We start from the raw sequence: 25856 nt of genomic DNA on the forward strand, positions 1-25856 counted from the left end.
AACACAGCAGGGAGGCAGTAAAGGGAATCAAGTTATAATGTGGCATTTCCTGAAATCGTTTAACTTAACTAGTAAAGAGTCCTTCATCAATTTTCTGAATTGTATCGCTTTAAATTTATGTTTTTCTGTATCAATTTGCATTTCTGCTTTTCTATTTGATATGCAATTTGTTTGTTAATGTGCCTTCATTTCATGTTCCACATGGGCTGTTTGTGAGACATTTGTCTTGATTATCTGACTGTCCAACAAATTCTTCTTGCAGGAGTAACTCTCAGAAGTTCAAGTACCTCACTGCATGTCACCCCACAAATGAATACATGACAGCGAGCGACTCTGGATACCAATTAAATTTTACAAATCACTATACACCTAACTCATAAGTAGCATTGGTTATTTTATTATGAGTCATGTAAGTGAAATTACTTCAGTGCCTCCATGCTTGCAAGATAAAGCCTGCAGAAGTGCCTTAGAGGACCAGCTTCAGCACTCCAATTCTGACCTTGTGACTGAGTCAACCCCTCCGCAAACGACAGCCCTGGTTATATTCGTCTTCTGACAAATTTATGACACATATTCGGGACTTTTTTTCCCTAAACTAACACTAACAGAACAAAACACTGTATTTTCCCAAGTGCTTGAGAACTGCTTGTGTCCTGTGCCCGTTATAAAGCAAGCGCCTTTAAAAAACCCCATGCCTCCACGAACGCATCCCTCCTTCCTCACCAGCCATGCAAGTCGCTCCGAAATCGGGAAGCGTGCGTGAGAAAAGGAGGCTCTTTCCATAAAACAACGATCCTACTTAATCCTGACGCGGCCGACGACCTCTGGGCAGAGCAGCTCTGGGCAGACCATGTGCCAGCGCTCCCCGCCCGCAGAGGCGCCCTGCCCAGCCCCCAACAGCGCCTACCGCCAGGCCGAGCCCGCCTCCCCGCCCTCTCCGCAGACCGCCGCCGCTCCCTGCGGAGGCGGGCCAGGGGCAAATTCCCCACCGGGAAGGGAACGCAGAGATAGTCCCAGTCCCAGTCCCAGTCCCTGCCCTGCCCTGCCCTCCCCTGCCCTGCCCTGCCCTGCCCTCCCCTCCCCTCCCCTCAGCGTGCAGAAGCAGATGCGCTGCCACCCTCCACGTACGCGCACCACCCACTGCCTGCCTCGGTTTGGCAGGGCGCGCCGTGGTGGCCCTTGGACTACCTTTCCCATGGTTCCGCGCGGCGCAGAGGCGTGCCGTAGGCGGCGGAAGCAGCGGCGCCCCCCGTCGGTGATGCGGGGCAGCTCTATCCGGGCCTTTGCCGCTCTGTCTTCCTTTCGCGCCGGCGGCCGCTGTGAGGCGGCGGGTCCATGTGCGCACGGAGTGGCACGGCCCCGGCTCCGGCCTCTGCCCTCCGCCTTCTCCTCTTCCCCTCGCCGCCATGGACCCCAACACCATCATCGAGGCCCTGCGGGGTACCATGGATCCGGCGCTGCGGGAAGCTGCCGAGAGGCAGCTTAACGAGGTGAGGGGGCCGACGGGGCCTGGGCCCGGGGCCACGGCCGCTGCGATACAGGGAAGCGGGGTGTGTGTGCGTGGCAGGGGGGACGGGCGCGAACGGCGGGGTCGTGGCAGGCCTGTGTGAGGGAGAAGCCAGGCAGGGCCGGCGGGAAGGGGTGAGGGCGCCGGGAGACAGGGCTGAGGGAGCGGCGGGAGCGGGGTTCCACACACGCCACCCCTCCCCGAGCCCCCTTTCCCCGCGCCCTCGGCCCCTTCCCGCCTCCGGTCCCGGCCTGGAGTCACGACGGCTGCAGACTGGGCCCGGCCACCCGGCTCGCATTGTCCCCGGCACATGGCAGCGGGGCCTCCAGCCGGGGCCAGGCCAGGCCATGCTGTACCGGGCGGGGCTGCTCAGGGGATGGGGGTAAGCGGCAGAAAGCGGTCGGCATTGGGGTGGAGTCCCCCGTTGCCTTTCCTGTGGGTGACAAATTACTTCCATTGTCTCCTTGCTCAGTCGGGGAAAGGGTAATCTATAGAGGAACGTTTAAAATTCTCGATGGTGCAGGCCGCCGGTGGCTCAGAGGCTGGACCTATTCCTGCCTGGGACTGTGGGTAGGCTGTGGATGTGAAAGGCAGTAATTTGGTTTTGGGAAAGGAGGTACCAAGATCCCATCCCTTTATAAGCAGAGCAGCCTATTAGTGTAAGAGTGGCCTGGGCTGAGTTGGGAAGCAGATCTTACAGCGTGGTGTTATTTGGTGTTTGTACAAATCCTTTGGGCTCCAGGTTCATCAGCAGCTCTGCCAAGGTAGGTGTGCATTCTGGGTGTAGTATCCACAGGTGCCTGAAAGACGGGGGAAGACCGGGTTCCCAACCCAGGTATGTCATCTGCTTAGACTGTATTCATGTGTCACACTGGGATATAAGAAAACCAGCAGGTCATAGTTCCACAGGTCTCAATTTTGGAAGAAGGCTGTATTTTTGTTCTATCTGGAAGATGAAACCTTTTCTTTCTTCATGAGACACAACTATGAGACTTAGACATTTTGAAGAAAAGCGTGTTCTAGTTTTTTACTCAGAAGAGGTGGTAACCAGAGGGAGGAGGTGAGGGATAAGCCTGTATAGCAGGCGTATGGTGCCTTTAGTTGGCCTTTTTCACAAATGTCTTTCTTTGTTGCTTTTAAGCAGACTTTAGGCTCAACAAAATACATGTAATGCAACAGATGTTCAGCAGAGCTTATATGAAGGTTGGCCAAATGTTCTGCTGGCAGTAGAGAAACTTTCAGAAACTAAAGGTATAGCTTCTCATATTATAAGGTGTAATTCAGCTGAATTTCCTGCATGCTGTTTAGTAAATGAATGGGAAATAAACATTAGGTACATTTGAAAGAGGTAGCTGTAAAGCTACTCAATGTTTAATTGAGCTTTGTACAAAGTGGCTGTCTGTCTTTTCCATATGCTTTGGTAAAAAGAATTCCAGTGGGTTTTGTTTAAACAAAAGAAAATAATTGCCTATAAAGACAATAATATATATTGGGGCCTCAAAATGCTAGTTTTTATGTTACATGCATGTTGCTATCTATATATTTATAGTAATTCGCTTGAAATCTATTTTAGCTATTTCCTGCAGGTACTGAGTTGCTGAACGTCCAGGAAATTAAATTCTCTGCCAGTCGGGGTCTTCAGCAAACAGCTAAATCTGTTGCATGAAGGATCATGCTCACCAGCAACCAGCTTTTGGTTCACACTTTGAATCAAAGCATCATGGTCTGTCATGTACTTCACGAGTATTAGATTGGTATAAAATCCAAATATCCGTGCCCCTGTAAAAACACCAGACATTACTGGACCAGGGCATAAGAATTGGTGTTGTTGAAAATGTAGCCTTGCTGATCTTTCACAGACCTCTTGTGATAAAAATGTTTGTTAAACCCAAAATCTGCAAACACTGTATGTAGTTTTGGTCACATTGTTTTTCATAAATTTATTGAAGACAGTTACACATTTGCTTGCAGGATACTGGTCTAAATTTGTTAACTGTTAGGGCACTTGTGTTACCACTTAATATTCTATTTCAGGTATGGGGGTCTCTTTCTCTGTAAAGATGAAACTGTATAGCAGTGAGTGCTGTTCTTGCACAGGGCCAGGCACACACAAGTTTTTTTACAACTTAATAGTTGTCCTTGGTTGACCTTTTAGTTTAGTTTGTCTGAAGTGTCTCTGTTGAGCTGATGAGACTGGTTTTCAGTAGAATGGTCGTTTTACTTCATCAGAAAAGAGCGTACTCTGGTCAGTAATTGGTATTCCTAATTAATGGAAGAGTAAAGTATCCAGATCTATCTTCATCATACCCTATCAATCAACAGTTTCTGCTGACTGGAGAGTGGAATCAGGCTGTATGAATTTTTGATTTATCCAGGCTTTGTTATTTTTCCCTTGACCTTGTCTAAGTCATGAATTTTTCTATGTTGTATTTCTTCTTATTAAGTTTTATAAAGTTATATTGCCTGCACATAAAATGCTGTGATAACTTTCAGAGTTGAGATATGCTAAAAAAGAGAAAAAAAATAAATTCCCACAAAAACAATATTTCAGTCCTCACAGTGGGAATAAATTATACTACTAGCTCTTGGTCCAGCAGCTTCTCATGTAGCTTCCAGCTTATGATGTACTCTGAGGTGACTGTCCATCTATGTCCGTGTCTTACAGGGGAAAGCTGTCTTTTACAAGGGCTTAGAACCAGACTCTTCAACTAAGCTACTGGAAAGCACGAAGATGTTGCTGCCTTTTGAAACAGTCTTTGCACTGAGTGTATAAAGTGTTTCTCAGAAATGGTGATGAAAATAGATATTTTTAACTATGCAGCTATGGAATAACACTCTGAAAATAATACACAGTGTCGTTCCATCTTTTAATATCAACATATTTATAAAAGCACAGTTGCTAGATAATACCTTCCCTTCAGATTTCTTTGTAATTCCAGGGAATTTATAACTTAACTGTCATGTATGTCTTGCAAGTATTTGAGATCAGCCCCAGTATGTCTGAGCTATTAAGACATTGTTTTAGACTAAAACCCCAATTTTTGTGTCAGAGAATATTGGGGGGAGGGGGAGCAATCACCAGTAATTCGTATTTCATTTTTAGGACAAAGCTTAACAGAGTTTGTTTAGGAAAACATTCTCCTGTTGCTCTACTGAAAAAGTGCCTTTCAGAAGTTATGTTTAAGCTTTTTCATGTTGTATATGTTAGTATAAGGTATAGGGAAAGGAAAAATGCTTTAGCTTGTTGCCTAGTCACTGTAGCACACCATAGGTTTAACAAAATGTAGCAGGGCCTAGTTCAGTGCCCTTGATTGCCTGTTTAGTAGGTACAAATGCCATAATGACGGAATGATTAAATGATTGGACAGTAACTACTGGGAGCTTTAGAGTGAAAGGTTGTCAAAGGGGAAAAAGCAAGGTGCTTATTACACAGTGCCTTTCACACAGGAATTTTCAAATGTTTAAATGCTGTGGCTTGGATACTTGGGGGTAGGTGCCTATCCCCATCATGGATTTCTTTTGGGTTTTAATACTTTCTAACATGGTCTTCATGTCTAACACCTATGGCTATACATTGGAGTAGGAACAGAGCATGAGTTTCCTGGTTCTGGTTATCAGATCACGGGTTCCCTTTTAAAGTTGTTGGTATGACATTTTACTGAAAGAACTTGATGATTTTAATTTCCCTTATCTTCCCTATCTGTCTATTTTGGTGCGTGCTGGATGGAGATGCTTTGGGAAAGGATGGTTTTAAACTACATATCAGGGCTGGTCCAACACTGGAAAACCCCTTGAGGGCAGTAAGGAACCAAGGGAGCTTTGTCTTCATTAGGAAGAAGTTATACTCCTGATGTGTGTTAACCAGTACAAGGTAAAATGCTAGCAGACAGGGCAACTTGCCACTTTCTCATGACTTAGCAAAGTTACTTGTGTACTTAGCTAGCCCTTGCTCAAAGTACATGCCTTTTTCCTCTGCAAGCAGAGGCTTCAAAACTTGATGACAGTATTCTGATCTGACAAATATGTATTTTTTGTGGACCTTAAACTGGATTTATATATACATTGTAGCTGTATAAGAGGTGGCAGAGCTAGCTTGCAAAAACTTCAGGTCAGAATTACTTCCACACCTGCTGAGTTCTTAAAAAAGAATTGAAAGAGTGTTACAGAGCAGTTGGCTGATTCAGCAGCCTTACAGTTCCTGACCTTACCTTTCTATAAGAAACGCAAATTGTTTCATCTCGGTGTGATATTTGTGGTTCCCTTGTCCTGTTATGGTCTAGTTTAAAAATTGCGTTAAGATTGTTTTAAAAATTGAAATGGGGGAATTGTGTTGAATTCATACTTTTCCAGCTCCTTCAAATATATATATATATAGCCTTTATTTAAATATGTGCTACTTTGAATAACTATATAAATAGCCTAGTGCAGCAACATAAAGTAAGTATTACTCTTCTGGTTTGCTTTTTTTGGTGACAGTAAAGGAGGTATCTGTAGTAGTGTGTCTGTTACAGTATGTTAAATTCTTAATGTCTAAGAAGAATGCATGAAGTTCTTCATACCTCAGATGAAGCTTGTTCGTTTTTGTTTTTTAATTTAGTGGCCTGCAGGCTATGTGAGATATGAGTAATTCTGGTATTACAGATGAATGTAACTGATTTTAGTAAGCATCATTACAGGGGAAGAAATGCTTTTTCTGTATCATAATTAACTGTTGATAGTTCATATGCCACAACCTGGACTCTTGAAAGTGAACTTCAAACTTGATTTATGTTTCAGATTACACAGCTGGCATAACACTTTACCCAGACTGTTTTAGCACATGGTTAACAAACCTACTGTTCTAGGAAAAACTGCAGTGAAAAATGCAAAACGATTGTATGTTCTGTAACAGTGAGTGATATTAACAGACAGTGGTGCAACGTTTGTGGTCTGATAGAATACATTCCTCAGCTAGTGAGGCTGCATAGCAAAGATTGCTCTTGGGAACAGTCCCTGAATTCTTTGGCTCTTAGACAACAAAGTCATACCAGTGACACGGCATGTTGGAGAATTCGTAAGGGGAAGGACTTGAGATGAGTTTTGGTTTTGGCTTTTTTTTTTTTTTTTTTTTTTTTTTTTTGGAAACAGACTTTGGCTGTGATAGAATCTTTTTTTTTTTCAGTTGTTGTAAGTTCTCTAAATTTTAATATTTATTTTAAAGGGTTATTTGTAGACTGGGAGCAAGAGGGTAAAAGACAAAGTTTTACAAATGTCAAAACTTTAAAGTTATGGAAATAGTTTTGGTTCTCCATACAGTTTAGAGTATGTGATAGCAACCGCTGTGAGATCCTGATTTTAATTCCTGCATCCTGGAGCCATGGTGTTTCTGTGTAGAATGACACTACTCGCCAGTGGCTTTCAGTGAAGTTGCATCAGTACACCCAATTCTTCTGGAGACTGGCATGCAAGGGCCAGCAGAGTCCTCTACATTCCAATAGGGTTCCTTGATGGACCTCTAATAAATCTTCATTTGCAGCTAACCTTTTGTATAGCAGATTATTCTGGCTGATCAAATGCACTAAAACCTAAAGATAGTATTTGCATAGAATATGTACATAAAGTAGGTGTGGTGTGTTTTGTTTGGTTGGGTTTTTTTAGCAGTGTTGTCAGTGAAGAGGAACATGATGTCCCGAAAGGCAGTCATCTTTGGAGAGTAAAAATACTAACGATTAAAATAGCTGAAATGAATGGGTGTTCAGTGTTTCTTAATGCTGTAGATACAAAATCAGTGCCTATGTGGTGTCTTGTTTTAATTTCAGATGTTTTTTTCTGGGTGACAATGAAACATTGAATGTTCTTTTTAATAGTAGAGCAAAGCAAGGGAGCAAGTGACAGGTTATTATAGAAGCTGGGGTTTTATTTGACCATTCATTACGTGGACGCCTTCTTGTAGCTGTCTTTCCTGATCCCCACATTTCCATTGCAGTTTCTTTGGAATCAACCTTCCTTTCAGTGACATGGGAAGGTGATCATTGTGAAGAGTTTGGAAGTCCTTTGTATTCCATAGAAGTGATCATGTAGCTCTGTGTGAACTTAGTTATGAACTTAATGGATTAAGAGGAGGCTTTGGAAAGTACAAGGTATTTTACTTATGCTAACTTTTATTAAAAGCCTAAATTATTTCTAATGTGAATTTCTGGTATGAACCACTAAAGGGGATAAAGTAACTCATCCTCGTGGTTGGTGTCTGATGCTTGAGATGTTAATCAGGATTATTCTTGCAAGATTAAAAAAAAAAAGATTATAGTTATAGGTGTTTTGGTCCTATCCTTTAAAACTTGTTATGGTTAAAAAAATCCAGTGAACTTATAGTAGTCCCACTTACTAATACAGTTGATGTTTCTAGGGAGCTTCTGTAGCTATAGGTATAGGCTCAGTCCTAATTTTTTAATGAAGAATAGATTTTGGTATTTTATGTGATTGCAGTGTGGCAGTTTTGCACTGTCTGCTTTTGGTTGGTGTTTGCTTTTAAAATTAATTTTTTTTAATTAAAATGATAGTTGTCATTCATCATGAAAAAGGGAAGGTAATCCTTTTTAAAATTGTAGGATTAAATGTTTTGCCGTTTTAAATAACGAAATACATTGCAAATTTTTACTATAGAAAAGGTAGCCATTAAGTTTATCATATTCTTTTAAGTCCACTTTATGCAGACTGTAATGTGACCTTATTCATAGGTGAGTTAAAGGTTATTGAAATGGAAAGCTTTCTTCAGCAAGTTCATAGTAACACACTTAAGTACAGGAATACTTCCGCTGACATTAATGTTAGGCGTATAACTGAATACTGTGCTGAATTAGGGTCTGATGTCATTTGGTATGTGTGGCAGACATGTCTGTTAATGTTACTTAAGATAACAAGGACCTTAACAGACTGGAGCTGTAATAGAGACTAATACCAACAAGTGAATTAAATGTATTTATTCAGCCATTACTTGGCAGTTGGAAACAAGTACTTTTTTTTTTATTTGAAAGTTTATTTTCTTCTTCATGACTTTGGATATATCGGAAGGATGTGGGTCAGAAAGATTCATGCTGATATTGCAGTGTCAGTTACTCCCAATTCATCAAAACACACTCTACAAAATAAACATGTCACTTGGACCAGATGTGAGGGTCTGTGAACATCTGTGGCTTTTCTATAGCCTGTAGATTTTTTTAGTGCACAGGATATGTACAGCAATGTTTCAGTATTTTGGGGAGATCTTAAGTCAGGTTCATTCTTTGTTTAGAAACAGTTTTAAATAACAGGCAATAAAAAACAAGCAATGGTAATCAAGTCTTAGTACAGTGCACCAACAAATGTCATGTCCAAGGCTGTCCCTTTTACACTGGTTTATACTAGAATGTATAGGAGATATTTCCTAGGGAAAAGTAAAGTCGGAGAGAAGAGGTTGGTGCTGTAGGAGTGAGCTGGGCAGTGTTACACGCTCAAGAATAATGCTGACATTACTTCATACTGTCAAAAGAGCTTTAGTCCTACTAGAAGAAGAGATAAACTCTGATTCTTTTTATGTATTAGTTTGCTTTGCTGCAGTAACTGAGACAGTCATTTATTTTTGATAAATGGATAGTGTAGTTTCAGTGGTTTTCAAAATACTAATTTATTTGCTTTACATAAGGAGTAGTAAACTGAGGAACAAGTAGAAAAGAGGTGTTTTCCTAAGAGTTTAACAGGTAAAGTTATGTAGATCTATGCAGTTGTCTTTGTTGATAGAAAGGCTGCACAGAATGTATGAAAATATTAAATTGTAAGTGAAGATAAAGCAGAAATATCTCATGGCAATTTGAATCATGGTGTAGTTAGTTAGAAGGGACCTTTGCAGATCATCTGGTCCAGCTACCTGAAGCAAAGCTGCTTGAAAGTTAGGTGAGGTGGATCGGGACTCAACTTGCCCAGTTGAGTTATGAATGTCTCAGAGGATGAGGTCCCATAGCCTTTGTGCACAGAATGTGCTGGACCTTGGCTGCCCTTGTGAAAAGTAGGATTTTTTTTTCCTTTTGTAAAATAGGAATTTCCCTCACTGCAGCTCATGTCCATTGGCTCCTGACCTTGAGGAAAAGTGTTTTCCAGTTATAAAAAGTAGTTTATTTTTAAGGATCACAGTTTCCTTTTCTCAACAAAATTCATTTAACATCTTGAGTTTTTAATGCTTAGGAAGGTGGGAAACGATGCTGTAATAATGTTAAGGTTAGTTTCCTTGTGTTGAAAATGCAATATTATTTACTGTATCAATGACATTTCTCATTATTTTAAGAGAAAACCCCACTGTATTTTGTTTTCTTTGTAAGTGAACTCTTGCAAATCCTTGCAGGGTTGATGCTATGCAGATGTCACTCCATGTAGGTCTCCTTACTGTTAGTTTGCTGTATAGTTATGTTAACAGTATGGTGTATAGTTATGGGTAACAGTTGATACAGTAGTGCATAAAATGTCACTTGAAGCTCCTTTTTTCCAGAAAGATGTACTATGAATTGGACAGGCTTGCTTAAGACGGGGCTTACTTTTAAAACGTAGTGGCCATCTGTTTCTTAGATTATTTTATAATGAATTCATACCTTGTTAAAGATCACTGTAAACTTGCTGTGCTTGGGTTTTATGGCTATTTTGATAATTATTCTTTCAAGTATTTGTTCTGAATTAAGAAAATGTTTGGGGACTGAAAGGCTGATTTCTGAAGCCTGTTTAATGATTCTTTCAAGTCGCTTACCTTGAAGAGTACTATTTTTCCTCCCCCTTGTTGTCTTGAGAATGTAACAAGCATGAAGCTTTGGAATGCTTTGGTTGATTAGCTGACTACTCTGAAACTGTCAGAGTTGCTGGTATTTTACTGATTGCATTAGATCATGATAAAGATGTTATAAAACCCTAGCAGGAGTACTCTAAAACTTAACAAAGTATGACTAAATAATATTATTATCTTTTTTTTTCCTTTCTCCCTACAGGCTCATAAGTCAGTGAACTTTGTTTCAACTCTGCTTCAGATCACTATGTCTGAGCAACTGGATTTACCAGTGAGACAGGCAGGCAAGTTTTCAAGTATTTTTTTTTTGTATTCTGTCTACTCTAATGGTGCACAAACACCAGGATACTGTTAAAAAATCTTGATGTTTTAATCTCAAATACTCTGAAGTTGGGAGTTGCTTGAATTGCAGTCATCATGCACTCTATCTGCACCATACACAGGATACGGAAAACAGAAAGAAAAGGTGGCTGGCTCTGCAATTACTGCTTCCCTTGATCTCTAGTGAATACTGGTCTTCAGGGAAACAGAATGGTTTATAATGCTAGTGCATTTGTGCAAGGAGGTCATTTAACCTTGTACTAGTAAAGCTAATGTTTCTAAGCATTTTAAGTGGAAGAAAACAAATAATATTGTTTTGAATCCTGTTGATTTGCACATGAGCCATCAGTAAAATTTCATATTAAATATTAGCAACTCCAGACATCATCTTAAAGCTGCTATGATTACTTGACAGGGGTTTTTAATGTGGTATTTCAGTGTTTTTTCTGACAGTTCAGGAAGTATGATCTTCATAGAATCACAGAATACCAGGTTGGAAGGGTCCTCAAGGCTCATCTGGTCCAACCTTTCTTGTCAAAAGATCACTTACTTAGATCTTCTGCGTATTGAATTATTCGAAGTTGTAGCATAAGTTTAACTTGCATTTTTATCTACTGCCTTCAGTGTAAACCAATTAAAACCCAAAGCAGTCTGTAGAGAGTGGAGACAACTCAAACAAAACATAGCTTACAAACAGTGCATATTTTTCAAAGCAATTAATGGCATGATACATCCCACTGAGGACAGATGAAGTCTGCATCATTTGAGTCTTGCAATAACTAGTATCTGCTGAATGTTTCTTTCATTTGCAGACCTTTTCAGAAACCCTTTGGTTTCTGAATCTTCAAAACGTGCATATGAAATTTGGGAAGAGAATTTGCTTTTTGGGTTTGTACATAGAAATAAATCAATAGTAACTTTGTTATTAATTTGTCATTTGAGATTTCCTGTTGCATTTTAAACGTCCTTTTCCTTCCAATGGCTGTCATCTATATTTTGCCACATAAGCAGTTTGGTTTCAGCTGTCAAATGGTAAATACAGGCATTTGTGCCAGCAACCTGATTGCTACAAACGACTGTGGCCCATAATCTTGGTATAAAAGGGCTCTGTTTCTTCTTAGCGTTCACTCTGGTATCACAAACTTAATTAGATTTTTTTTTGTTTACAAGGGATGTTTATAGTTAGTCGTTAGTATTGACTAGCTCTGTTGTCATAAAAATACCAAGAAAATAATTACAAAGGATTTTTCGGAAGTGTGTTGCTAAAATGTTGCGCAACTGTTTATCTGTAGCACAGGTAAGAGAAATGTGCTTAGTATTTTTATGTGAAAACACATGCTTTACAGAACTAAAAATACAAACATCACAATAAATGGGTAAAAGGGTATCAACTGGTAGTTTATTAGGTTAATAATCTGCATAGTTTATGTATTTTGATTCTCCTACTCAGGAATGGTCAATGAGTGTCAGTTTTGTTCTAAAACAGATTTTTTTTAATTTTTTTTTTTTTTGCAAAATGTGTGTTTGTTCTTTGAATGGCTATCAGCTGATTTGCCACTTCTGTTTCACAGGGGTTATCTACTTGAAAAACATGATAACCCAGTACTGGCCAGATCGTGAAACTGCACCAGGAGAGATTCCACCTTACTCCATCCCAGAAGAAGATAGACACTGTATTCGTGAAAATATTGTAGAAGCCATTATTCACTCTCCTGAGCTGATCAGGTATACAGTTATGAACTGTACATGAATTGGCTGTGGTTTCTGACGTTTGGGTTTCTGGGGTTTGTTCTTGCGCACAAGATCGATCACTTGCATGCTAAGCATTATTGTCATACACTTTGTATTCTGACTGTTAATTTAAGTGAAAAAATAGTTTTCAGCTTGTGTGGCGTGTAGGTATTTAAAGTTCCTCAAACACTAATTGAGGATATTGATAATATTAAACAGAATAACAGAACAGAACCTAAACCTTCTAAACAAAACTTGAAATTAGTTTAATTTTGGGCAATATTTGTTGCTTCAACATTACTATAAAATTATTAAAATAGCAGTAGTAACTTATTTAATCATGTGCATTTGTTTTCTAGAGTACAGCTTACTACTTGCATTCACCATATTATCAAGCACGATTATCCTAGTCGCTGGACTGCAGTTGTAGAGAAAATTGGATTTTATCTTCAGTCTGACAACAGTGCTTGTTGGCTTGGAATTCTTCTTTGTCTTTATCAACTTGTGAAGAACTATGAGTAAGTTTTTTCTGCCATATGAAAAAAACAGAGAATTAATACCTTTGTGTGTATTTTTGGTAATCTGTTATGTGCATTGTAACCATGTAGGACTGCATATGGGATTGCGCAACGGTGATAGAAATCTACTTTTAGAAAATATTTTTGGATACTTGCAATGCAAATGTTGGCTCATGTATCTTCTCCACTAAAAAAATTACAGAAAAATTGCCTTTATTAATGGTTTGAGATCAGAAAAAAAGGGCTATATTAAAGCTTTAATTTGGTAGTTGTTTCTCTATGGTTTCATCACAGTAGGAAAGTCTGCCCAAAATCATGACTTTTGTGGAAAATAGTTATTTATTTAAACCAGATTTAGACTCCTAATTTGTACTTTAGTTGTCAATGGCAATAAACATACAGAGATTTCAGTATGTGAAATCTTGAATGGGAGATAGTTCAGAATTATTTTATGGACTTTGGTGCAATCATTTTGATAGCCTCATCCAACACATTGTAGGAAGCCTGCTGTTTGGTATGCAAGGTACTGAGCTATGATATAGGTTAATGTTCTTTGTATCTGGTATTATGATCAGGGCTTTAAAGTAGAGGTTGCACTTGAGGTATATAGACCTTACCTACTGCTGCTGACATGTAGGAAGCTCACGTGAACTGGATCAGAGAAAAATGCAAACCTGGAGTCAGGGAACTGTGGTAGTGGAACTGATGGAATCCACAACTGAACTCTAATAAAAAGCACTGTCATGCATAACATTTTTGTTTCAGGTACTTCAAATGTTATGTTGAAAGATTTCACTGTCTAATTCCTTGAATTTTATATAGATTAGAGTAAAACAGGTGAACACGAGTTTCTCAAGAAATATTTTCCACAGAAATGCTATAAAGACCTCTGTAATCCCATGTTGGGTTTTTTTCAGTGGCTGAAAATTGAAGTTCTGCTGGAAAGGAAAGGAAGATAATTTCTCACTTGTTAAACATTTTTAACCAAATATACAGCAGGGATCTGTGAGATATAAAACATGAAGTGTTCACTCTAGTGAACAGCCATCCCTGTTTAGGGAAGAATTTTGATATGAGCTCAGTCATTGTCTGGTTAACTAAGTTTAAGATTATGAACATGCATGTTCATAATCTTAGTTCATGAAACCCTTTAGCTGAAGCAAGCATCTGCTCGTACTTGTTTAGCTAGCTATGTGGTGCAGTCAAGGGTCAGTTTTACAAGTCATGTAGGAATATGCACATTTCAATTGAGTAACAATATGGGTTCAAGCAGTTCAATGTAAAATTTGTTAAATAACATGTCATTTTTTGAGGGAAACCGTATAATGTGACTGATAAGTTTTTACTGCTTGAGTTATAGGAACATTTAGTTATTGGGTTTTTTTTGGAAAGTCAGTATCTTGGGGCTTTTAAACTTTTTCCAGTTCCAGCCAGCAAGATTGAATGGCTTCCCTCTGCATAGCCATTTTTCTTTGGTCTTTTTAACTGTGTCTTTTGTGGAAATGAGAAACTGAGTTTTCCTGAGCAACATTTAATCCTTTTATATTTACATTTCTGTTTCAGAAAATACATGGAAACTATATTATTGAATGGGATTTTGGAGCTCAGTGGTCTCTAGTAGTTTTACAGAACATGCCATTTGGCAGCAGATTGACTAGTCTTTGTCTTATATTTCTGCAAATTGGCAGTATTTATACTTAAATATTGATACACTTGAGTACTGATACTTAATATTAGTGAAAAGTCTACCAAAAAATGTATTAAAAAATCCAAACAAACCACCAAACCAAAACACAATCCTCCAACCCCAAAGTCTCCCACAGGAGTCCAAGAGTATTACAGCATTAATTTCTTAATAAAAAATAAGGCTTATTAATTTCTTGATAAAAAAATAAAGCTGTATAGTCTCTAAGTGATACTTTAATTTGTTCTTATTGTTATCACCAGTATGGACAGATCCTGTTCTGCTGTGTTAACTCTTGAGTCAATAAGTACTTTCTTCTTTACAAATTAAAAACTGGGGAGAAGATTTCAAAAATCCAGATTCTTTTCCTTTCAGGAATATTGAAATGTTTTCAGAAAGGAGATGGAGCTCTGTTTTCAGCATAGGCAAAGTGGTGGTCTGTCACCAGCATGGAAAGGTCTGAAGTAGTATTTCAGGGGACGCAGCAGTCAAAGCCTGCTCAGTCTGCTGCATAGCCTTGAAACATGCATTCTGTACGAAATTGTTAGATTTGGGCAAATTAAATGGTAAGACGTGGTGACATGGTCTAATGGGATGTGTCCCTGTCCATGGCAGGGGGTTGGAACTAGATGATCTTAAGGTTCTTCTCAGCCCTAACCGTTGTATGTGAGCGACATCAGTGGTAAGCTGTGAAAGTATGCTTTGGTCAATGTCAGTGAAGTAACCCAGCTTCTGGAAATACATCTATAAATTGTGAACTCTGATAACCATCTTTCTGGAATTTTACTGACTAGCCCAGCAGCTGTAATACTGTCTGGCTTAGCTTTATTTCAAAATCTGTGAGAAGAAATGGCAAATTGTTTGGGGGTTTTTTGTTGGGTTTTTTGTTTCGTTTTGTTTTTTAATCATACATTGTTGTGAACGTAATATAACCCACTTGTGACTACACTGGGGAAAGGTGGACTTTTAAAATTCAAAAGCTACAAAACCAGCTACAAAACTAGTTTCTTATCTAAAGGTACAAGAAGCCAGAGGAGCGGAGTCCTTTAATAGCTGCAATGCAACATTTTCTACCAGTTCTGAAGGATAGTTTTATTCAGCTCTTAAATGATCCATCTGATCAGTCTGTGCTCATCCAGAAACAGATCTTCAAAATATTTTATGCCCTTGTCCAGGTAAAAAATAAACTTTGCATAAACTTCATCAGTAATTTAATTTAAAAACATATACTTGTCTGTAAAATAGTAAAATACAGAAATGTTAAAAATATTAGATTACACCTGAATCATATCCCCTGTTACTCAACAGTGGTATGAATCACAGGTTTTTGGTATGCGTAATTGTGTTGTACTTTTTGTATATTGATACGCATGGTTGACATTAGATAGAATTTATGCATGCTATCTAAGGTTGAGTGTTTGCTGGAAAACCAGAGGCCAAACTATATATAGAATTACCAGTGTAAATGCAGCAGTTTGGAATTAAACTGTGAATGTGGTATTAATTGCTTCAGAAATTAGTGTAACATCTCTTTTAAGTAGAATCTTAGCATTGCATAAGCAGAATGAATTGGAGAAAAGACTTCTAGCACCTTTGAGGATATTGAAGATATAGACTAGGGTGTGCTAAATTCTTCAGCCTGGTTTTCCAAGGAACTTGCTAATCTTTAATGGTAGCATAGTGTGAACAAAGATTTGGAAGAAATTCAAACTGTGAAAGTAACATTATTTTCAAATGGTTTTGTAATAAATTTTTCCACCCCCTTTTTTTTTTGTATTAAGTACACGTTACCTTTGGAGTTGATAAATCAGCAAAACCTGACTGAATGGATAGAAATCCTGAAGACTGTGGTCGATAGGGATGTACCAGCTGTAAGTGGCTTTTGACTATTTATGAATTTAATCTTAAATATTTATCATTCACTAGAATGGTTAAAAGTTTTAACTCTGCATTGTTTTTTTCTCAATAAATGCCAAGAAAATGTTTTTCTGAGCTAAATAGGGTGTTTTAAACAAACTAGACAAATTTTGAAATTGCATAGCTTGTATGGGAGCTCTGTTGTTTTCCAGTTAGCACATTATAGCAAATTACAATGTTACTTTGGCTTCCCGTTTCAAGAACTTGTTCATCATTTATGCAGCATATATCAAGCAGTGTATTTTTGGGTACGCTGTACTTTATACTTCTATTACGCTATAAGTGCAAGTGGCAGGTTAAAAGCAAAATATGCTATATAGTTATTCAAAATATGTATAATTTGAGCTTTTGTGAATAGTTGGTAAATTCTTATTTTTAATTTCCCTTTTTTATTTTTGCTCCCCCTAAAGGAAACCCTTCAAGTTGATGAAGATGATAGACCTGAGTTGCCTTGGTGGAAATGCAAGAAGTGGGCTTTGCATATCTTAGCTAGGCTTTTTGAGAGGTATTTTATTTTCCATTGCTATTTAAAAAACAAAAAAGAAACAAACAAATAAATATTCAAGTCAATAATATCGCTACACCCTTTAATTTGCATACTTGCTTCTAATTCTAGGTATGGAAGCCCTGGTAATGTTTCCAAGGAGTACAATGAATTTGCCGAAGTGTTCCTGAAGGCATTTGCTGTTGGTGTGCAGCAAGTAAGAAACACTGAACGTGGGGGGTATTAACATCAATTTAGAGTTAGTAGTGGCTTCTTTTTTTTTTTTTTTAAGGCTTCTTGCTTCACAGCTGTGGGTTTTTAAAGTACATTGGTATGGAAAGCACTGACATCTGGGGTTTAAAAGCAATTAAAAACAATTACTAACTTGTCACATAGGACAATCCACTAGAAATAGCCTATGCAGCATTGAGAGTCTGTAAGTAGGTCTCGTATAACAAGCCCTCAAATGAGCTTCAGATAAATGCCATCAATTTTTCTTTCTGGGATAGGTATACTATTTATGTGGTGTAGTTTACTTTCTTACCTTTTAACTTTGATCGTACAGTTCTTGTTTGACTTGAAGTCAGTAAATACTAAGCTTTTAGCTTTCTGCAAAAGCCTGATCAAGCAGAGATTCACTTACAAACAGGTATGTCTGAAGGTCAGTTTCCACTCATCTCCCTATCTAGGAGTTGTCACTTCTACTGGGTCTGTTATACATGGTTCATCTTCTAGGCTATAGCAGTTTCTAACATGATGTATTAATGTTATGCCAAACTGGAGTAACTTCATGATTCAGATAATCCCTACATGTGACAACAACCCACAGGTTTTCTGAAAGGGACAGGATGGATTGGTGGGGCAGGAATTGTTACCTACCTCACTTATGGTGCATGTGTTTTTAAAGTCAATAATTTGAACTTTTTGAACTAGCAAGAAAATTCCAATCAGTATTGGGCAATTTTTTAATTTGAGTCTCAGTTCTTGCTGATTTCTTTCCTTTTGAAGCTAGTTTATTTATTAAAAAACTTCAAGTAGTTTTTGTAAATTTTCCTCATATTGGCTCATAAATCTGTTTATATTAAGGTGATAAGGTTGCAAGTTTAAATAGTTCATTAAAATCTCAGGGATAGGAGTGTTTTCTTCAAAGCTTTTATTTTAATCAGGAGAGGCAGACATCTTAGATCAGTTCCAGTTTTCTTAGTTTTCATCCCTAATGAAATCATGATGCATTACAGGACTTCAAAAGTTAGGAAGTTATCTCCTAAATACATGGGTTTTGAAGGACATCCAAAGTATTGAAAAGGAAAAGGACATTTGTCACATTGTTAGGAAATACATCCTAACACTCTACTCACACAAGTGGAGTCAGCATCACCTTCTGAGGTGCTCATCTGTCACCTGTATATGACATCAGACATAATTATTACGTGTTCTTTAAGACCTTACTGGTTGCTTTGCCCTTCCAAGATAAATGAAGTTCTGACAAAAGCCTGTATGGGCAAAAGCAATCCTTGAAAAGATACATTTAAACAGTTCAACAAAATACTTTGTGTCTTTTCTTTACATTTTCTTTGAATCAGTTTTGATCCTTACTCTTACTGCATCTGAGAAGCACCAAGAATTTAAGTCTTTAAAGAAAATTGCTAAAAAGCAGTACCTTGAAATGCTTGCAGTTTCTTCCTGTACAATAATGTAACTTGTTTAGAAAGACAGATTATTTCTATTATTGCTGTCCTCTATTTCTGTGCAGAAGATAGATCTTGGATGTATGCTGAAAGAAATTGAATCCTTCAGATAAAAGTTATGGAAGATTTTTTAACAGGACCTATTTCTATACAAAAAGTGAAAATCTGTGAAATACTGAGGAATACAAAGCTTCACTGAGCTCTTTACTTGCCAAAGTGTGTGCACCCTTTTACTAAAGGAGTAATAGATAAATGTGGTACGGGATTAAAGGTTGTTCAAGTGTAACCTTGAAACATAATGATGATAATATTCTCATAATCACTTTGATTATTTTTTGTATCTACTCTTTTTGTCATTTGCATCTGACACGCTCCTCAACAAAAATAAATCCAGTACATGCAGCAGTAGTGCCAACTAAACTTTTTAAATCTTAGCCAACACAGGCTGAGCTGCCTAACTGAAATACCTTGATTTTTATCCCTTTTTCAAAGACCTGATGGCCGCAGTTAAGCGCTGGTTGAACACTACTGCCTGGTTGTTCATTTGGCACAGCTGTGGAATTTGCTTTATTTGCCCTGGACCCTCCATCCCACATTCTGCTTTCCCTCACTGCAATTCTTAAACTTCTTCTTAATCTTCTTAATTCCTTATTGCATCTGAATAATGAAACTGCTTAGATTTACGAAAAGAGAGGACCAAAAGATTTGTCCTAAGTAGTGTAGCTGCAAAGACATTTGTTAGGCCTCAGCTTTGTCCTCATTTCCAAAGACTACTCCCTATCCTTTCAAGGACTGTTGATGAATTCAGGTTTTTCTGTGTGCTGTCCTGTTACAATGGACAGTATCTCTCTTTCAAAAAAAACCACCCCAATGTTCAGATCCTTCTAAAATTTAAGTACACCAGCAAACAGGACTTTCTTGTATAAGCTTTTCCACAGAGAAGACTGTATTATAATATGGTCTGTTTTGCTGAAGACCCAAGATTACTACTTTCACCTAGAACAAAGAACCCCTAATGTATATGGTTTAAGTCATAGAATAGTTTGGGTTGAAAGGGATTTTCAAAGGTCATCTAGTCCAACTCCCCTGCCATGAGCAGGAACATCTGCAGCTAGAGCAGGTTGCTCACATCCAGCCTGGGCTTGAATGTGTCCAGGGATGGTGAATCCACCACCTCTCTAGGCAACTGTGCCAGTATTTTACCATCCCTTACTGTAAAAAAAAATTCTGTCATCCAGCCCGAATCTCTCCTCTTTTAGTTTAAAACCATCACTCCTTGTCCTATTGACAAGGCCCTCAACAGGTCCTGCTAAAAGGTCTCTACCCATCTTTCTTATAGACCTCTTTTAAGAATGGAAAGGCTGCAATAAGGTCTTCTCAGAGTCTTATCCAGGCTGAACAGCCAAATCTCTCTCAGTCTGTCCTCATAAGAGAGGTGCTCCATCCCTCGGCTTATTTTTGTGGACCCCCTCTGGATCCTCTCCAACATGTGCATGTCTTTCCTTTGATGCGGACTCCAAAGCTGGGATCTCACCAGAGCAGAGGGGCAGAATCACTTTCCTTGTCCTGTTGGCCTTGATCTTTTGGATGCAGCCAAAGATATAATTGGTTTTTTGGGCTGCAAGTGCACATGGCCAGCTCATGTCCAGTCTTTCATCCACCAGTATCCCCAAGTTCTTCTCAGCAGGGCTACTCTCAATCCCTTCATCCCCAAGCCTGTATAGATACTGCAGGTTGCCCTGACCCAGGTGCAGGACCTTACACTCGGCCTTGTTGAACCTCATGAGGTTCACATGAACCCACTTCTGAAGCTTGACCAGGTCCCTTTGAATGGCATCCCATCCGTTGGGTGTGTCAGCATGCATCTAGAGCATAAAACCATTTGTAAAGCCAAGAATTTCATGGTGTGTGACTGCATCTTCTTTAAACTCAAGTGTGAGACATCACCTTTGGGAGAAAGTCTTCAATGCTTGTCTAATAAGCTTTTCAAAATAATGGATCTCTCTCACAAAATGTTTTCTTGGTGATGATACAGATTGATAGATATATTTTCAGTTTTTGATTTTTTTTTTAATGTTTTTTTATGTGAAAAATGAAAGCCTGGGAATGGGATTTGCCATTTCCCTCCAGTTGGTGCTGCTGCTTTTAAAGGTGCAGTGTTGCCACTGACTTGGATTGGGCTACAAGGAAAACCCCCTTGCATTATCAGTACCAGACTTTCCAGTGAGCTGGAACGTAATCACTCACGGTGGTCTCATGATGATTTAATGTCCTTACTTTTGGAGACCCATGGACTTCAACAAACGTAAATATTTCTGTATAGTTCTGAATGCTACCTCAGGAGAAGAATTAAGTCCAGAAAGCAAAGGGGAGCTTGGGATTTCATCATTCTTCAGCCACATATATTCTTCATCCAGTGTCAGTGCTGTAAGGCTGCAAATAGGCAAGAATCAGTAGGCTGTGTGAGGGTATTTTATCAATGCAGTGTTTGGGCATGAATTTCAGTCCCTCAAGAGCAGCAAGATGAAAGAGTAAACCTCTGAGGGAAAGGTCTCCTGTGCTGTGTTGGTGGTGAATTAGCAAGTATGTTTTGTCTTAGAATCATAGAATAGTTAGGGTTGGAAAGGACCTTAAGATCATCTAGTTCCAACACCCCTGCCATGGGCAGGGACACCTCACACTAACCCATGCCACCCAAGGCTTCATCCAACCTGGCTGTGAACACTGCCAGGGATGGAGCATTCACAGCTTCCCTGGGCAACCCATTCCAGTGCCTCACCACCCTAACAGGAAAGAATTTCTTCCTTGTGTCCAATCTAAACTTCTAATTAAGTTTGAACTCGTTACCCCTTGTCCTGTCACTACAGTCCCAAATGAAGAGTCCCTCCCCAGCATCCCTATAGGCCCCCTTCAGATACTGGAAGGCTGCTATGAGGTCTCCACGCAGCCTTCTCTTCTCCAGGCTGAACAGCCCCAACTTTCTCAGCTGATCTTCATACAGGAGGTGCTCCAGTCCCCTGATCATCCTCGTGGCCCTCCTCTGGACTTGTTCCAACAGTTCCATGTCCTTTTCATGTTGAGGACACCAGAACTGCACACAATACTCCAAGTGAGGTCTCACAAGAGCAGAGTAGAGGGGCAGGATCACCTCCTTCGACTTGCTGGTCACACTGCTTTCGATGCAGCCCAATATACGGTTGGCTTTCTGGGCTGTGAGTGCACACTGAAGCCGGCTTATGTTCGTTTTCTCATAGACCAGCACCCCCAAGTCCTTCTCTGCAGGGCTGCTCGGAATCTCTTCTCTGCCCAACCTGTAGCTGTGCCTGGGATTGCTCCGACCCAGGTGTAGGACCTTGCACTTGGCATGGTTAAACTTCATGAGGTTGGCATCAGCCCACCTCACAGGCGTGTCAAGGTCCCTCTGGATGGCATTCCTTCCCTCCAGCGTATCAACCAAACCACACAGCTTGGTGTCATTGGCAAACTTGCACTCAATCTCACTGTCCATGTCAGCGACAAAGACGTTGAACAAGACCGGTCCCAACACCGATCCCTGAGGGACACCACTTGTTACTGGTCTTCATTGACCACATTGAGCCATTGACCACATTGACCACAACTCTTTGCATGCGGCCATCCAGCCAGTTCTTTATCCACCGAGTGGTCCATCCATCAAATTGATGTCTCTCCAATTTAGAGACAAGGATGTCATCTGGGACAGTGTGGATGATATCAACTGCTCTACCGCTGTTCATCAGTTTTGTAACCCCATCATAGAAGGCCACCAAATTGGTCAGGCAGGATTTCCCCTTAGTGAAGCCATGCTGGCTGTCACCAAGCACCTTGTTGATTTTCATGTGCCTTAGCATGCCTTCCAGGAGAATCTGCTCCAAGATTTTGCCAGTCACAGAGATGAGACTGACTGCTCTGTGATTCCCTGGCTCATCCATTTTCCCTTTCTTGAAAATAGGGGTTATATTTCCCTTTTTCCAGTCATTGGGAACTTCACCTGACTGCCATGATTTTTCATTAAAGGATTGTATTTTTAAAAGATGAGCAGTACCTGATGTGAGCTGCAAATTGCCTTAATAAAATTAACAGTGACATTTACTAGAAGGGTTAGTCAGTACCCATTCTAGTCTAATGAATAAAGAGGGGTTTCTTTCGTTGGACATAGAGGGGTTCTTGTATATGATTGTGAGGGAGGGTAGAATTCTTCTGGTTAAAATGGTTTGTGTTCAGTGTAAGCTGCTGATGAGATCTGGTTTTTCTAGGTTTTGCTGAAGGTGTTGTATCAATACAAGGAAAAGCAGTACATGGCTCCCAGAGTTCTGCAGCAAACACTGAATTACATCAATCAAGGAGTGTCACATGCAGTCACGTGGAAGAATCTGAAACCACATATTCAAGTAAACCATTTTGGGGGTTCAATCCTTAGGTGACTCCATAGTACATTAGTCAGTGTGTATGGTGTTTCTAGCCTTAGAATCATAGAATAGTTGGGGTTGGAAAGGACCTTAAGATCAAGTTCCAACCCCCCTGCCATGGGCAGGGACACCTCGCTCTAAACCATCTCACCCAAGGCTTCATCCAACCTGGCCTTGAACACTGCCAGGGATGGAGCATTCACAACCTCCCTGGGCAACCTATTCCAGTGCCTCACCACCCTAACAGGAAAGAATTTCCTCCTTATATCCAATCTAAACTTCCCCTGTTTAAGTTTTAACCCATTGCCCCTTGTCCTGCCACTACAGTCCCTAATGAAGAGTCCCTCCCCAGCATCCCTATAGGCCCCCTTCAGATACTGGAAGGCTGCTATGAGGTCTCCACGCAGCCTTCTCTTCTCCAGGCTGAACAGCCCCAACTTTCTCAGCCTATCTTCATATGGGATGTGCTGCAATTCAGTTCTTGGGACCTATGTTATAAATTACTGGTGGAAAGAGTTTAAGCCTGTTCGGTGAAGGTTACTCTGGTACATGAGCAAAGCTGGGTGATGGCCTTTTTTTTTTTTGTTGTCAGTCTTTTGTGCATTAATATATGAAGGATTACAGTGTAAGACAGGAGTGCAACAAATTTGGAGATGGTGTTACCTACTGAATTTATGGCATTGAATTATCTCCACATACCATTATCCAAAGCAAATACAATAGCTTGTGCTGCATTGCAGCTCTGCCCTAACTTAAAAGATTTCTTTTTTTAAGGTGGCACTGCAGTGTCCATATATATTTTAGGTGAGGAAGTGGTGGGGTGGCAAAATCTGTGAAATACAAGACAGAATATAAAGATTGATTTAGTGGTTTTAGCCTGTTTTCAACTCCTCTTTTTTGTATTGCAGGGAATTATCCAAGACGTTATTTTTCCATTGATGTGCTATACAGATGCTGATGAGGAGCTTTGGCAAGAAGATCCATATGAATATATTCGCATGAAATTTGGTGAGAATTTGAAATCTTCTCATGTGAAAACATGATTTTGCACAAAGACAGGATTGGGGTTTTTTGTGAAAATGGGTGTGGCTTTAATCTTTAAAATGAAATCAAAAAAAGTGATAAAACCAGTTCATATTAGCCAAATAATACAGCTAACTTCTGGATATAATGGTGGAAATGACAGACAACATAGTCAAGAGGTGTTTCTGCTCTTGAAAAAGTAGCTAATTTTGGCAGTTACAAAGTTTCTAAGTCAAAACAGTCCATGTCTTAGTAACAGTAATTGCATAAGTTTAATGTTGTTATAAGTTTATGCTTTACAACAGCTAGTATTTCAAGCCCTGGATTTTTTATGGTCTTAAGGAAATTCACCCATGCCACAGTTCAAAACAGATTTACCATAATGGCAAATGAAACATTATGGAGTAAGCCTAGCATTCCAGATTTGTCTTCTGTGGCTTGCTACTTTGTTGCTGAGGTTTGCGGTCAGTCTGTCCAGCCCTTTCAGAATGGGGAAGAAAGAAGGTAATTCAGTCTTCCTGAACGAATTCTTCCCTCTGCTAGAACTTTTCTGTGTGTAGGACAAGAAATCTTGATGGGTCTGGGAGTTTCTTATCCCTCAGGTCAGAGGCAGACCTGTAAACAGTACAAGTATTATACAAGGCTCTGATAATCCTCTTCTGCAGAGAAATAAGAAACTAAGCATTTTTAACTCAATTACGTGTGCTTGCTGGCACAGCAAATAACATGTATGTCAATGATTCTACTGTTAAAAAAGATTTGTCTTAAGGAAGGCAATTTCACAGTTTCATCTCAGACATGTAGAGTCAGTGATCATGAAAAAGGTGAAACATATATTGGGGATCTCCAGCCATGTGTAGCTGTTGTTTGGGCTGGAATAGCTGTTTTAAGAAAAGATGATTAACCACCTGAGGGAAAAAACAAAAAGGGAAAATTGTTGCTCTTTGGTTTCATATTAAATCATTAGATTACATTAGGATCATGAACTGTAGTAAAGGACCAAGTTTTATAGCTGTTATGTGTTTACTTCATAGATGTATTTGAAGACTTCATTTCTCCAACAACTGCTGCTCAGACATTATTGTTTACATCATGTAGTAAAAGGAAAGAGGTAAACTCTTCAAGGATTTTACTTAAATACAGCATTAGCTTATAGCTCTAATGTATAGTCTCCCTTTGCTAATAGACCTACTAATGAAAGTTTTACTTTTCTGCTCTATGTCATGTCATAGCACTTTATAATTTCTCTCAGATTTATTTAGCACTAGCCATTATGTGATTTTTGTATTTGCCAGTTGCCGTAAGACCTGTCTATCAAGAATGTTGCATGTTGATAATGAAGACCTAAAACATTCTCCAAATTCCAGACTTGCAGCAGATTATTAGCAATTTAAGCATTTCAGAGCACCAGTAATGATACCTGAGATGACTGATTGAAATACTTTGACTAACTTTACATGTAATTTAGGTCTTGCAGAAGACAATGGGCTTTTGTTACCAGATCCTTACGGAGCCAAACGCTGACCCTCGTAAGAAAGATGGTGCTTTACATATGATTGGTTCTTTGGCTGAAATTCTCCTAAAAGTAAGCATAGCAGTTCTGGTGGTTATCTTGGTTCTTGCCTGCCTCCTTTCCTTTCTTTTGAATGTAGTGTCTTATTAAAAATGGGAATAGCTCTGTGAGTTTACAAGATCTTGGACCACTGCCAAATTATTTTTTTTTTTTAAGCTATTGAGTTGAATTGGTTTTGTTCTGTTGTCAGCTTAATTACAC

The 25856-nt window shown here is 39.4% G+C and overlaps 1 protein-coding gene across 1 annotated transcript in view; it reads left to right on the forward strand.

The window, feature by feature from the left end:
* Positions 1-1258: 1258 nt before the first annotated feature.
* The window catches only part of IPO7 (importin 7), a 41553-nt gene continuing 16955 nt past the window's right edge, over positions 1259-25856 (forward strand). Inside the window, exons 1-12 of the mRNA XM_061380437.1 lie at positions 1259-1490; positions 10492-10573; positions 12182-12335; positions 12701-12859; positions 15562-15718; positions 16325-16414; positions 16871-16965; positions 17077-17161; positions 22907-23041; positions 23968-24067; positions 25117-25193; positions 25551-25667. Of these exons, the coding sequence (XP_061236421.1) occupies positions 1407-1490; positions 10492-10573; positions 12182-12335; positions 12701-12859; positions 15562-15718; positions 16325-16414; positions 16871-16965; positions 17077-17161; positions 22907-23041; positions 23968-24067; positions 25117-25193; positions 25551-25667 (1335 nt within the window). The 5' untranslated portion in view covers positions 1259-1406. The remainder of the gene's footprint in view (positions 1491-10491; positions 10574-12181; positions 12336-12700; positions 12860-15561; positions 15719-16324; positions 16415-16870; positions 16966-17076; positions 17162-22906; positions 23042-23967; positions 24068-25116; positions 25194-25550; positions 25668-25856) is intronic.

This window comes from Neopsephotus bourkii, unplaced genomic scaffold, assembly GCF_033783945.1.
Source record: "Neopsephotus bourkii isolate Nb327-2 ecotype Australia unplaced genomic scaffold, CSIRO-AGI_Nbou_v1 NB_1792, whole genome shotgun sequence".
Lineage (NCBI taxonomy): Eukaryota > Metazoa > Chordata > Aves > Psittaciformes > Psittacidae > Neopsephotus > Neopsephotus bourkii.